This window comes from Chiloscyllium punctatum, chromosome 35, assembly GCF_047496795.1.
Source record: "Chiloscyllium punctatum isolate Juve2018m chromosome 35, sChiPun1.3, whole genome shotgun sequence".
NCBI lineage: Eukaryota > Metazoa > Chordata > Chondrichthyes > Orectolobiformes > Hemiscylliidae > Chiloscyllium > Chiloscyllium punctatum.
In genome coordinates this window covers 20,345,489-20,359,088 of record NC_092773.1, presented here as the reverse complement: position 1 = coordinate 20,359,088, position 13,600 = coordinate 20,345,489, and the positions used below count along the sequence as shown (strand labels likewise).

Below are 13,600 nucleotides of genomic sequence, written 5' to 3'. Positions count from 1 at the left end.
TGTAAATATGAAATAATAAGGCCCCGTGTTACTGGATATTTCTTATCATCTGACTCATGCAGCTGCAGTGTTTGAGCTGTCTCTTGAGCTCAGTCTCAATCTAATTCACCTCAAGCATCTTGACTTGCCCTCGCAATGGCCGTGGAGAGACACTTCAGAACTTCCTTCAATGAGAAAAAATATAGACAGCATTTCACAGCAGTTGGTATCGTGTTTGTGGTGAATGAAAATATGACCCTGTGTATTTCATGGGTACAGTGTAATTGAAGCTTTACTCACGGGGAACCTTCGTCTGTAACTTACCCTGTTTTGTACCTTTCCCTGGAGGGTGTGATGAGACATTGTGCGGAGAGCTTTCCTCTCAGTTTCAATGGGTTGAGGGTGCTGAACTGTTTATCTGATTCTGTGTTGTATCTGTCATCAAAGTGTTTGAAAGGTAAAGTGATGAGTCGGGTTTGCTCTCAGTTTAAACGCACAGAGAGAGCTTTACTCTGTATTTAACCCCTGTCCCTGTCCTGGGAGTGTTTGATGGGGGACAGTGTAGAGAGAGCTTTACTCTGTATTTAACCCCTGTCCCTGTCCTGGGAGTGTTTGATGGGGACAGTGTAGAGGCAGCTTTACTCTGTATTTAACCCCTGTCCCTGTCCTGGGAGTGTTTGATGGGGGACAGTGTAGAGGGAGCTTTACTCTGTATCTAACCCTGTGCTGTCCCTGTCCTGGGAGTGTTTGATGGGGGACAGTGTAGAGGAAGCTTAACTCTGTATTTAACCCCTGTCCCTGTCCTGGGAGTGTTTGATGGGGGACAGTGTAGAGGGAGCTTAACTCTGTATCTAACCCCGTGCTGTCCCTGTCCTGCGAGTGTTTGATGGGGACAGTGTAGAGAGAGCTTTACTCTGTATCTAACCCCGTGCTGTCCCTGTCCTGGGAGTGTTTGATGGGAGACAGTGTACAGGGAGCTTAACTCTGTATCTAACCCCGTGCTGTCCCTGTCCTGGGAGTGTTTGATGGAGGACAGTGTAGAGGGAGCTTAACTCTGTATCTAACCCCGTGCTGTCCCTGTCCTGGGAGTGTTTGATGGGGGACAGTGTAGCGGGAGCTTTACTCTGTATCTAACCCCGTGCTGTCCCTGTCCTGGGAGTGTTTGATGGAGGACAGTGTAGAGGGAGCTTAACTCTGTATCTAACCCCGTGCTGTCCCTGTCCTGGGAGTGTTTGATGGGGGACAGTGTAGCGGGAGCTTTACTCTGTATCTAACCCCGTGCTGTCCCTGTCCTGGGAGTGTTTGATGGGGGACAGTGTAGAGAGAGCTTAACTCTGTATCTAACCCCGTGCTGTCCCTGTCCTGGGAGTGTTTGATGGGGGGACAGTCTAGAGAGAGCTTTACTCTGTATTTAACCCCGTGCTGTCCCTGTCCTGGGAGTGTTTGATGGGGACAGTGTAGAGGGAGCTTTAATCTGTATTTAACCCCGTGCTGTCCCTGTCCTGGGAGTATTTGATGGGGGACAGTGTAGAGGCAGCTTTACTCTGTATTTAACCCCGTGCTGTCCCTGTCCTGGCAGTGTTTGATGGGGGACAGTGTAGAGAGAGCTTTACTCTGTATTTAACCCCGTGCTGTCCCTGTCCTGGGAGTGTTTGATGGGGACTGTGTAGAGGGAGCTTTACTCTGTATTTAACCCCGTGCTGTCCCTGTCCTGGGAGTGTTTGATGGGGGACAGTGTAGAAGGTGACTTACTCTGTATCTAACCCCGTGCTGTCCCTGTCCTGGGAGTGTTTGATGGGTGACAGTGTAGAGAGAGCTTTACTCTGTAACTCACCCCGTGCTGTCCCTGTCCTGGGAGTGTTTGATGGGGGACAGTGTAGAGGGAGCTTTACTCTGTATCTAACCCCGTGCTGTCCCTGTCCTGGGAGTGTTTGATGGGGACAGTGTAGAGAGAGCTTTACTCTGTATCTAACCCCGTGCTGTCCCTGTCCTGGGAGTGTTTGATGGGAGACAGTGTACAGGGAGCTTAACTCTGTATCTAACCCCGTGCTGTCCCTGTCCTGGCAGTGTTTGATGGGGGACAGTGTAGAGAGAGCTTAACTCTGTATCTAACCCCGTGCTGTCCCTGTCCTGGGAGTGTTTGATGGGGGGACAGTCTAGAGAGAGCTTTACTCTGTATTTAACCCCGTGCTGTCCCTGTCCTGGGAGTGTTTGATGGGGACAGTGTAGAGGGAGCTTTAATCTGTATTTAACCCCGTGCTGTCCCTGTCCTGGGAGTATTTGATGGGGGACAGTGTAGAGGCAGCTTTACTCTGTATTTAACCCCGTGCTGTCCCTGTCCTGGCAGTGTTTGATGGGGGACAGTGTAGAGAGAGCTTTACTCTGTATTTAACCCCGTGCTGTCCCTGTCCTGGGAGTGTTTGATGGGGACTGTGTAGAGGGAGCTTTACTCTGTATTTAACCCCGTGCTGTCCCTGTCCTGGGAGTGTTTGATGGGGGACAGTGTAGAAGGTGACTTACTCTGTATCTAACCCCGTGCTGTCCCTGTCCTGGGAGTGTTTGATGGGTGACAGTGTAGAGAGAGCTTTACTCTGTAACTCACCCCGTGCTGTCCCTGTCCTGGGAGTGTTTGATGGGGGACAGTGTAGAGGGAGCTTAACACTGTATCTAACCCCGTGCTGTCCCTGTCCTGGGAGTGTTTGATGGGGGACAGTGTAGCGGGAGCTTTACTCTGTATCTAACCCCGTGCTGTCCCTGTCCTGGGAGTGTTTGATGGAGGACAGTGTAGAGAGAGCTTAACTCTGTATCTAACCCCGTGCTGTCCCTGTCCTGGGAGTGTTTGATGGGGGGACAGTCTAGAGAGAGCTTTACTCTGTATTTAACCCCGTGCTGTCCCTGTCCTGGGAGTGTTTGATGGGGACAGTGTAGAGGGAGCTTTAATCTGTATTTAACCCCGTGCTGTCCCTGTCCTGGGAGTATTTGATGGGGGACAGTGTAGAGGCAGCTTTACTCTGTATTTAACCCCGTGCTGTCCCTGTCCTGGCAGTGTTTGATGGGGGACAGTGTAGAGAGAGCTTTACTCTGTATTTAACCCCGTGCTGTCCCTGTCCTGGGAGTGTTTGATGGGGACTGTGTAGAGGGAGCTTTACTCTGTATTTAACCCCGTGCTGTCCCTGTCCTGGGAGTGTTTGATGGGGGACAGTGTAGAAGGTGACTTACTCTGTATCTAACCCCGTGCTGTCCCTGTCCTGGGAGTGTTTGATGGGTGACAGTGTAGAGAGAGCTTTACTCTGTAACTCACCCCGTGCTGTCCCTGTCCTGGGAGTGTTTGATGGGGGACAGTGTAGAGGGAGCTTAACACTGTATCTAACCCCGTGCTGTCCCTGTCCTGGGAGTGTTTGATGGGGGACAGTGTAGCGGGAGCTTTACTCTGTATCTAACCCCGTGCTGTCCCTGTCCTGGGAGTGTTTGATGGAGGACAGTGTAGAGAGAGCTTAACTCTGTATCTAACCCCGTGCTGTCCCTGTCCTGGGAGTGTTTGATGGGGGGACAGTCTAGAGAGAGCTTTACTCTGTATTTAACCCCGTGCTGTCCCTGTCCTGGGAGTGTTTGATGGGGACAGTGTAGAGGGAGCTTTAATCTGTATTTAACCCCGTGCTGTCCCTGTCCTGGGAGTATTTGATGGGGGACAGTGTAGAGGCAGCTTTACTCTGTATTTAACCCCGTGCTGTCCCTGTCCTGGCAGTGTTTGATGGGGGACAGTGTAGAGAGAGCTTTACTCTGTATTTAACCCCGTGCTGTCCCTGTCCTGGGAGTGTTTGATGGGGACTGTGTAGAGGGAGCTTTACTCTGTATTTAACCCCGTGCTGTCCCTGTCCTGGGAGTGTTTGATGGGGGACAGTGTAGAAGGTGACTTACTCTGTATCTAACCCCGTGCTGTCCCTGTCCTGGGAGTGTTTGATGGGTGACAGTGTAGAGAGAGCTTTACTCTGTAACTCACCCCGTGCTGTCCCTGTCCTGGGAGTGTTTGATGGGGGACAGTGTAGAGGGAGCTTTACTCTGTATCTAACCCCGTGCTGTCCCTGTCCTGGGAGTGTTTGATGGGGACAGTGTAGAGAGAGCTTTACTCTGTATCTAACCCCGTGCTGTCCCTGTCCTGGGAGTGTTTGATGGGGGACAGTGTAGAGGGAGCTTTACTCTGTATCTAACCCCGTGCTGTCCCTGTCCTGGGAGTGTTTGATAGGGGACAGTGTAGAGAGAGCTTTACTCTGTAACTAACCCCGTGCTGTCTCTGTCCTGGGAGTGTTTGATAGGGGACAGTGTCGAGGGAGCTTTAGTCTGTATCTAACCCCATGCTGTCCCTGTCCTGGGAGTGTTTGATGGGGTACAGTGTAGAGAGAGCTTTACTCTGTATCTAACCCCGTGCTGTCTCTGTCCTGGGAGTGTTTGATGGGGGGACAGTGTCGAGGGAGCTTTAGTCTGTATCTAACCCCATGCTGTCCCTGTCCTGGGAGTGTTTGATGGGGGGACAGTGTAGAGAGAGCTTTACTCTGTATCTAACCCCGTGCTGTCTCTGTCCTGTGAGTGTTTGATAGGGGACAGTGTCGAGGGAGCTTTAGTCTGTATCTAACCCCGTGCTGTCCCTGTCCTGGGAGTGTTTGATGTGGGGTCAGTGTAGGGGAGCTTCACTCTGTATCTAGCACTGTGCTCTCTCAGATGACCAGGTAGTTTTTATCACTGATATTGCTGAAGGGGTAATTAATTGTCCAGTATATTCTCACCACAAAATGCTATCACTGACAATGTGGCACTCCCACATACCACCCTTCAGCATTAACTGGCTGATGCGTTGAATCCCAAGACTAAAACTTGAACCCAGCACATGAGGCTGAGCAGTGAGAGTGATATAATTTGAAGCTTATAGCCTTTCCTTTGCTGATGCTTCACAAACACCATGATATTGTGTCTGGAAAAAGCACTTGGACTCAGCTATTAATGATTCAACAATGTTTTTGTCTTGCAGAACTTTGGTAAAAGCAAAATTCAGCCGTATTTCCGAATATGCCTTTGCTCATCTCCTTGCTCTCCAATTCCTGTGAGTACTGAATGGGAAAAGTTCTGTTTTTGTACTCGATATCTGTCCAACCTTTTACCTTTGTGTTTTGGAAATGCAATCTTACATTTCTGCATCTGTCTGGACATACCTCATACACGCTCAATGTTTAATACTGCTGCCCTGGACCCGGGTTCAATTCCAGCCTCAGGCGACTGTCGTCTGTGGAATTTGCACATTCTCTCCATGTCTGCGTGGGTTTCCTTCAGGTCGCTCGGTTTCCAGAGGTGTGCAGATTAGGTGGATTGTCCATGCAAAATTGCCTGCGGTGTCCTGGTTGGCTGGGTTAGCCATAAGCACGGCAGGGTTACAGGGATAGAGAGGGGGAATGGGTCTGTGTGGGATGCTCTTTGGAGGGTCGGTGTGGACTCGATGGGCCGAATAGCCTGTTTCCACACTGTTGGGATTCTATTATCATGGCTGCCTGGTTTTGAACACACCCTCCCAGTGAAAACGTTCTTTCCAAGTCCACACCCCGCAGATTTCAAACAAGGGAAATTAGTCATCAATTCAGATTAATTTACCCAATACCTTAACATTGTTTGTTTTGGAAAAAAATCTTTAGTAATAATGATTGCAAAGTGCGATGCTGTGATTTGCAACCTGGAAGTTAGCCAAATTGCTTCTGTTGGTTGACGCCTAACCCGATTTCTGGTTCGATTTTGTCACTTTTAATCATCTCTTCTGACCCAGAGAGGTGGACTGTCCAGTTCCAACCTTCGTATAAAAAGGCTGGAATGTTGTTACTTTAGGAATGACAGGGAATGAGGAAAAAATGGTGGAATGGCTGTGTTAGTTAATGACAGCAGTATTACAATGAAGAGGAATGATCTCAGTTCAAAGTGTGGGAAACAGTTTGGATCGTCAATGAGAAATTACAGAGGGAAGGACCTATTTCTGGGAGTGATGTGCAGACCTCCAAAGAGTTGTCACACAATAGGATCAGGCACAAAGGAAGAAATATTGGAGACTTGTCCACGAGGCGTGGCAAAAATCATTGGAGACTTCATCTCCAAATAAACTGGATGAGGCTCATCAATGAGGAGTCCATAGAATAGTTTCAGGATAGTTTTTCAGAGCAAGGAGCTGTTCAGAGGGCAGGAGATATTAGATCTGGTATTGAGCAGTGAGATAGGATTCATTAGTCACTGTGGAGGCAGGTTTAGGCACGAGCGATCATAACATGACCGAACTTTAATTTCAGTTTGAGGGAGAAAGGGATGAGTCCAAGACAATTTTTAGCATCATATCAATAAGGCAAATTATAAGGACATGAGGATAGAGCCAGTGAAGTGAACTTGCAAGTGAGGTTAAAGGATCGGTCAATAGAGATGCAGTCGCAGACACATCAAGGAATATTTCAGAATTACATCCCAACTCAGGTGAAACATTCCACCATCTGCAGCTAACTAGAAATGTTGACGATAATATCATCGAAAGAAAAGATTTAGTCAGATGCACCCTGGATTGGAAGGTTTGAGTTCGAGCGAGAGGCTGAATAGGCTGAGATGATGTTCACAGGAGTGCAGGGACTGAGGGGTGACCTCACAGAGGTCTTTAAACCAAGAGAGGTGAAGGATAAGGTCGGTAGCCAACAGATTTTCCCCGGGGTAGAGGAGTCTAAAACGAGAGGGCATAGGTTTAAGATGAGAGGGGTGAAATACAGGAAGACATCGAGGGGTAGATAGAGGGTGGTTAGTGTCTGGAATAGGGTGTCAGGTAGTAATTTCCAGAACATTTGGACAGGAACATAGATGGGATAGATATGGAGCGATATGGACCACACACAGGCAAGTGGGACGAGATTAATTGTGAAAAGTTCATTGTCAAGTTGCGGGCTGAAGGACCTGTTCCCATGCTGTAAATCTCTTGGTCTCCAAAAAGTAGATCATGGTGCAAAGTTAGGCGGCAGGTCGAAAGATTGGACAGAATAGTTTTTTAAAAATATTACCGAAAAATTTAACAACCAGAGGAAAATTTCGAGGACAGCAGAGGGCTGGCCAGAAATATCAAAACCCATGTCATTTTTGTTTTGCGGACGGGAAGCTGAAAGCAGGGATTAATGGGTCATTTTCAGTTGCAATTGAATGGTGTGGCGCAGAGTCTGGAGCTGGGCTTGCAACCATTTATGATTGATCGACACGACTTCGATGAAGGGCTGGTCACAGATTTCGCCAACAGGACAAAAATAGGTTGGAACTTGAGTTGTGAAGAGGATAATAAGGAGGCTCCCTCAATGATCGATGAGTTAGCTGAGTGACTAACGATGTGGCAAGTGGACCACAATGTCGAACAGACAAAATTGTCTACTTAGGCGGGAAGAGTGAATAAAAAGCAGATTATGTGAATGGTGAGAGATTGCAGAGCTCTGAGATGCAGAGACGTGTGTGTCCTGGTGCATGAATCACAAAGGTTTTTAAAACAGATAAAAGTCGGTCGAGTTCTGACCAGACCATGCCGGACCCACAGAGGGAGATTTCCATGCTCATTGCCTTTGGGTTTTCCACCTCCAGAGTTCAGTGATGGAGCACTTTCGCACACGCTGAGGATTGTGGGTAAACCGAGCCTCCATACACGTGGAATCGCTTCTGTCTCGACCTCCCACTGAGCAGGCAGTAACAGTATGGGAACATGCCTGGCTTTCTTCAACCAAACCGTATTGACAGAGTCATACAACGTGGAGACAGACCTTTTGGTCCAACCAGTCCACACCAACCGTGTTTCCAAACCAAACTCGTCCCGCCTGCTTGTCCCTTTCCCCTTTCCTGTACCTATCCAAATGGCTTTTAAATGTTGGAACTGTACCTGCATCCAGCACCTCCTCTCGCACTTCATTCCACACACAAACGTCACTGAGCCGAAGAAGGCTGTAATATGTTGCGGCACGTCAGCCCATCATGTTGGCACCGTCATGCCACTCACCATAATTCGGGCACGCCATTCCCTTTTGAAAGCTTCCACCGAACCTGCCTCCACCACCCTCTCAGGAAATGCACTCCAGACCGCAAGTCCTCACTGCTTGAAAAAGTCTTCTCCTTGGCCTCAATTGCAAAACATTAAACTTGACTACAGTCTCAAATAGACTCAAAACATTCACTTCCAGTCTCCCTTAACAGAGGCAGCGAAAGATTAGAGCTGCAACTTATTGGTGGGAGAGGGTGTGCCTCAGAGAACAGATCCCCCGCCAGCAGCAGGATTTTCAAACAGGACCATGATCATGGGAGCCAGCTGATTATCTCCTGTCCTTTCTCCCTCCAGCTTGTTGAACTCAAACACCTTCAGCGTGATTCAAAATGATGCGTTCAATGGTTTATCGCATCTCCAGTATCTGTAAGTCCCTGACTTTTTTTCGACATTGTTCTACTCAGCTTCAAGGAAAAGGATTGATGCTGAACTCTTCGCTCCCCCACCCACCCAACCTGCTCTCTGTCTGTTCACAGATTCATAGAGAACAACAACATCCAGTCGCTCTCCAAATACACCTTCCGGGGCCTCAGATCTCTCAACCATCTGTAAGTTTCTGTCTGGGTGTCTCTGTTTTTCTGTCTGTCTGTGTGTCTTTCTCTGTGTCTGTTTGTTTGTCTGTTTCTCTGTCTCTGGATCTATCTGTACCTCTGTGACTGTATCGATCTGTGACTGTTCCTGTGTCTCTGTTTCTCTTTCTGTCTTGCGCATTTCTGTCTCTGTGTCTGTCTGTGTCTCTGTCTGAGGAGCCTCGGGGAGTTGCTGCAGTGCGTCTTGTAGATGGTACCCACTGCTGCTACTGAGCGTCGGTGGGTGGAGGGAGTGGGGGGTTTGTGGATGTGGGGCTGATCAGGCAGGGGCTGCTTTGTCCCTGGGTGGTGTTGAGCTTCTTGAGTGTTGTTGGAGCTGCCCCTTTGCAGGGCACATGGGTGTATTCTGTCACATTCTTGACTTCCACCTTGAAGATGATGCATGGACTTTGGAGAGTAAAGAGGTGACTTACTCATTGTAGGATTCCCAGCCTCTGACCTGCCCTTGTCCCCACTGGATTTAAATAGGAGTCCAGTTCAGTTGCTCATCAATAGCTACCACCAGGACGTAGCTCGTGGGGGGATTCAGTGATGGTAACACCATTGAATGCTGATGGCACCTTCCATCTCTTTCAAGATGCTCAAGAGTAGACTGATGGGATGATAACTGGCTGAGTTGCATTTGTCCTGATTTTTGAGTACAGGACAGCCCTGAACAATGTTCCACGTTTTGGATGTCGGTTCGCTCGCTGAGCTGCAAGGTTCATTTCCAGATGTTTCGTTACCTGACTCGGTAACATCTTCAGTGGGCCTCAGGCAAAGCAATGTTGAAAAATTCCTGCTTTCTGTTTATATGTTTGGGTTGGTGATGTCATTTCCTGTGGTGAAGTCACTTCCTGTTCCCTTTCTCAGGGAGGGGTAGATTGAGTCGAACTCGATGTGGTTGCTGATAGAGTTCCAGTTGGAATGCCATGCTTCCAGGAATTCTGGTGCGTGTCTTTGTTTGGCATGTCCTAGGATGGATGTGTTGTCCCAGTCGGTTAGATGCCAGTATTGTGACCAGAAGAGCTTGGCTAGGGGAGCACCAAGTTCTGGAGTGCAAGGATTGTGGGATTGCTTAGCTCTGTCTACCATTTGCTGGTTACGCTGTTTGGCATGCACGTGGTCCCGTTTGGCAGCTTTACCAGGTTGGCACCTCATTTTCAGGGATGCCCAGTGCTGCTCCTGGCATGCCCTTGCGCACTCTCTCTTGAGCCAGAGCTGATCTCCTGGCTTTGATGGTAATGGCTGAGTGGGGGGGGGGGGGGGGGGTGGAATATGCGAGGCCATGAGATGACTGATTGTCCTGGAGTCTCGTCTTGCTGCTGTTGGTGGCCCACAGTGCCTCGTGGGTTCCCAGTTTGGAGTGGCTGGATCAAGTCAAAGTCTGTCCCCTTTAGCACAGTGAGAGAACATTACAGCGCAGCACAGGCCCTTCAGCCTTCGATGTTGCGCCAACCTGTGAAACCAATCTGAAGCCCACCTCAGCTCCACCATTCCATTCTCATCCATATGTCTACCCAACGACCATTGAAATGCCTGTAAAGTTGGCGAGTCTTCCACTGTTGCAGGCGGTGTGTTCCACGGTCCTACTTCTCTCTGAGTAAAGAAGCTACCCCGATATCTATCACCCCTCAATTTAAAGCTATGTCCCCTCGTGTTAGTCATCGCCATCTGAGGAAAAAGGCTCTCCCTGTCCACCCTATAACCCTCTGATTATCTGATACGGCTCAATTAAGTCAAACTCTCAACCTTCTTCTCTCTGACGAAAACAGCCTCAGGTCCCTCAGCCTTTCCTCATGAGACTTCCCTCCCATGCCAGGCAATATCCCAGTAAATCTCCTCTGAACCCTTTCCAAAGCTTCCACGTCCTTTCTACAATGCGGTGACCAGAGCTGTATGCCATACTCCAAGTGTGTTCGCACCAGAGTTTTGTACAGCTGCAGCATAACCTCATGGTTCCGAAACTCAATCCCTCTCCCAATAAAAGCTGACACACCGTATGCCTTCTTAACAACCCTATGAACCTGGGTGGCAACTTTCAGGGATCTATGCAAATGGACACCGAGATCTCTCTGCTCATCGACACTGCCAAGAATCTTACCATTCGCCCAGTCCTCTGCATTCCTGTTGCTCCTTCCAAAGTGAATCACCTCACACTTTTCTGCATTAAACTCCATTTGCCACCTCTCAGCCCAGCTCTGCAGCTTATCTCTATCCCTCTGTAACCTGCAATATCCTTCTGCACTGTCCACAACTCGACCGACCTTAGTGTCATCTGCAAATTTACTAACCCATCCTTCTATGCCTGCATCCAGGTTATTTCGAAAAATGACAAACAGCAGTGGCCCCAAAACAGATCCTTGTGGTACACCACCAGGAACTGAATTCCGGGATAAATATTTCTCCTCAGCCACCACACTCTGTCTTCCTTCAGCTGATCCAAATCGCTAAATCACCCTCAATCCCGTGCCTCTGTATTTTGTGTCGTAATGCCACACAAAGTGATGGAGGACGTTCTCAATGTGAAGGCAAGACTTTGTCTCCATAAGGACAGTCTGGTGATCACCCTTACAGATACTGACATGGACAGATACATCTGCACTTGGCAGATTGGAAAGGATGAGGTCAAGTATGTTTTTCCCCTCGTGTTGGTTCCCTGCAACAGATCCAGGCAAGTTACCGTGTCCTTTAGGATCTGACCAGCTCGATCAGCAGTACTGCTACCAAGCCACTCTTGGTGTTGGACACTGAAATCCCCCACCCAGAGTACACACTGCACTCTCATCACCCTGAGTACTTCCCCTGAGGACAGGACATATCCAGGAATGGTTATGGTGGTATCTGTCACATGGTCTGTCAGGTATGGTTCCCTGAGTGTGACGAGGTCAGGCTGTTGCTTGACGAGTCTGGGGGACACCTCTCCCAATGTTGTGAGGAGAACTTTGCAGGGTCGACAGAGCTGTGTTTACTGCTGGGCCAGATGGCTGACTGGTTTCATAACTTTGTGTGTGTGTGTGTGTGTGTGTGAGACTGGATGTATGTGTGTTTGTGTGGTCACATGTGTGCATGTGCGTGTGATCATTTGTGTGTGTATCTGTCACTGTCAATGTCTGCCTGTGTGTTGTCTGTAGGTTTGCATGACTGTGTATGTGACTCTGTGTGTATCTGTCAATGTCTGCCGATGTGTATTTCTGAGACTGTGTGTGTATGTGTGTGTGTGTGTGTCTGTGCCTGCCTCTGTTATTTTCTGCTTGTGTGTATGTGTGTGTCTGTTTCTGTACGTGTGTGTGTGTTTGTGTATCTGTCTCTGTCAGTGTCGATGTGTGTGTGCGTTTACCTGTCAGTGTTTACCTTTATGTATTGTCTGTTTGTTTATGTGACTGCGTGTGTCTGGTTTTGTTTGTGAATCTGTCTCTATCAGTGTTTCGCTGTGTTTGTGTGTCTATGTGTCAACATCTACCTTTGCTTGTAGTCTCAGTGTTTGTGTGATAGTGCGTGTATGTGTATCTGTCTCTGTCTACCCGTGTCTGTGTGTGTAACTGTCAGTGCCTGGCTGTGTTTGTGTGAGTGTGTTTGTGTGGTGTGTGTGTGAGACTGTGTTTGTGCATCTGTCAGTGTGTGGTGTGTGTGTGTCTTTCTCTCTGTTTCTGTGCGTGTGTGTGCGTATGTATGTGCGCACGCGCATGTGTGTGTGTGTGTATCTGTCTCTGTCAGTGTCTACGTGTATGTGTGTCGATCTGTCAGTGTTTACCTTTATGTATTGTCTGTGTATTTATGCGACTGTATGTGTCTGGTTTTGTGTGTTTATCTGTCTGTGTCAGATTTTACCTGTGTTTGTGTGTTTATCTGTCAATGCCTACCTTTGCTTGTAGTTTGTGTGTTTGTGTGATAGTGTGTGTATGTGTATCTGTCTCTGTGAGTGTTTGTGTGTGTAGCTGTCAGTGCCTACCTGAGTGTGGTCTGTGTTGGTGTGATTCTGTGTGTTTGCGTGTGTGTGTGTGTCTGCATTTGTCTGTGTGTGTGTATGTGTGCCTGTCTGTGTATGTAGTCTGTGTGCCTTGTGTCTGTCTGCATTTTGACTCTTTGTGATAGTCTGTCATGTTGTTCCATCTGCCAGGGTTGAAGACCATGCCGTTTCTGAACTTGGTGATAGATTCAATACCCAGACCATGAAATCGGCCGTTGCGGTGTCGTGATTGTAACGAGGTCAGCCGGCCGGATCTGATGGAATCTGAGTTCCCTGATTGGGGCTGTTAATCTGGTCCCATCAGGGAGCCCTGGCTGACAGATACAAACAGGAGGGTCAGAGGTTCTGCTCACTCTGAGGAGCTGGATCAGTGTTGGGGACTCTCCTCGTGTAAATAAATAAATAGTGACCTGGTGATGGGATACTGGCCTCCCACAGCCCTGCTTGTTTCCTGACTTTTTCATTGTGCAGTGTTTAATGAGTGTTCTAATTCCCCCCTCGGTCTCCAGATCACTCGGAAACAACAATCTGCTGGTACTTCCGAGAGACATCTTCAGGGATCTTCATGTCCTGACACATTTGTGAGTGGTTTGTTTCTGCATAGTTTGAAAATTACACTGATCCTTCCTTGAATAAAACAGCAATGTCGGAGATCTCCCCTTTGAGCCTGCTGCTCATGGGCTGATACTTGAACTTTGTGACCTGTTCCCGCTAGCTCTCTTTGATCCTTATACCTCGAAGAACTCAATCTTGAAAATATTCAGGATTCTGTCCACCGGGCTATGTCCTGGGGAAGAGAATCCCACAGGCTCCCCCACTCTCTGGGCAAAGACATTTCTCCTTATCTCTGTCCTACCCCATATCCTTCGACTGTGACTCCCTGGCGATGGGGAACATCGTTGACCCTGTCTTGTCCCTGTTAGAATTCAGGGGGTTTCTGTGAGAATCCACCCCAGCCTCACCCCCGACAATTCTTCTCAACTCCGGTGATTATGATCCAAACCC

General features: G+C 48.5%; 1 protein-coding gene across 4 annotated transcripts in view; it reads left to right on the top strand.

Annotated features, from left to right (window-relative positions):
* The window catches only part of lgi3 (leucine-rich repeat LGI family, member 3), a 272,695-nt gene that overhangs the window by 245,855 nt on the left and 13,240 nt on the right, over positions 1-13,600 (top strand). For 3 of the 4 annotated variants that reach the window (XM_072554220.1, XM_072554221.1, XM_072554218.1), the window contains exons 2-5: positions 5,003-5,074; positions 8,351-8,422; positions 8,533-8,604; positions 13,105-13,176. In XM_072554220.1, the coding sequence (XP_072410321.1) occupies positions 5,003-5,074; positions 8,351-8,422; positions 8,533-8,604; positions 13,105-13,176 (288 nt within the window). The remainder of the gene's footprint in view (positions 1-5,002; positions 5,075-8,350; positions 8,423-8,532; positions 8,605-13,104; positions 13,177-13,600) is intronic. The other variant, XM_072554219.1, reaches the window with a different exon arrangement.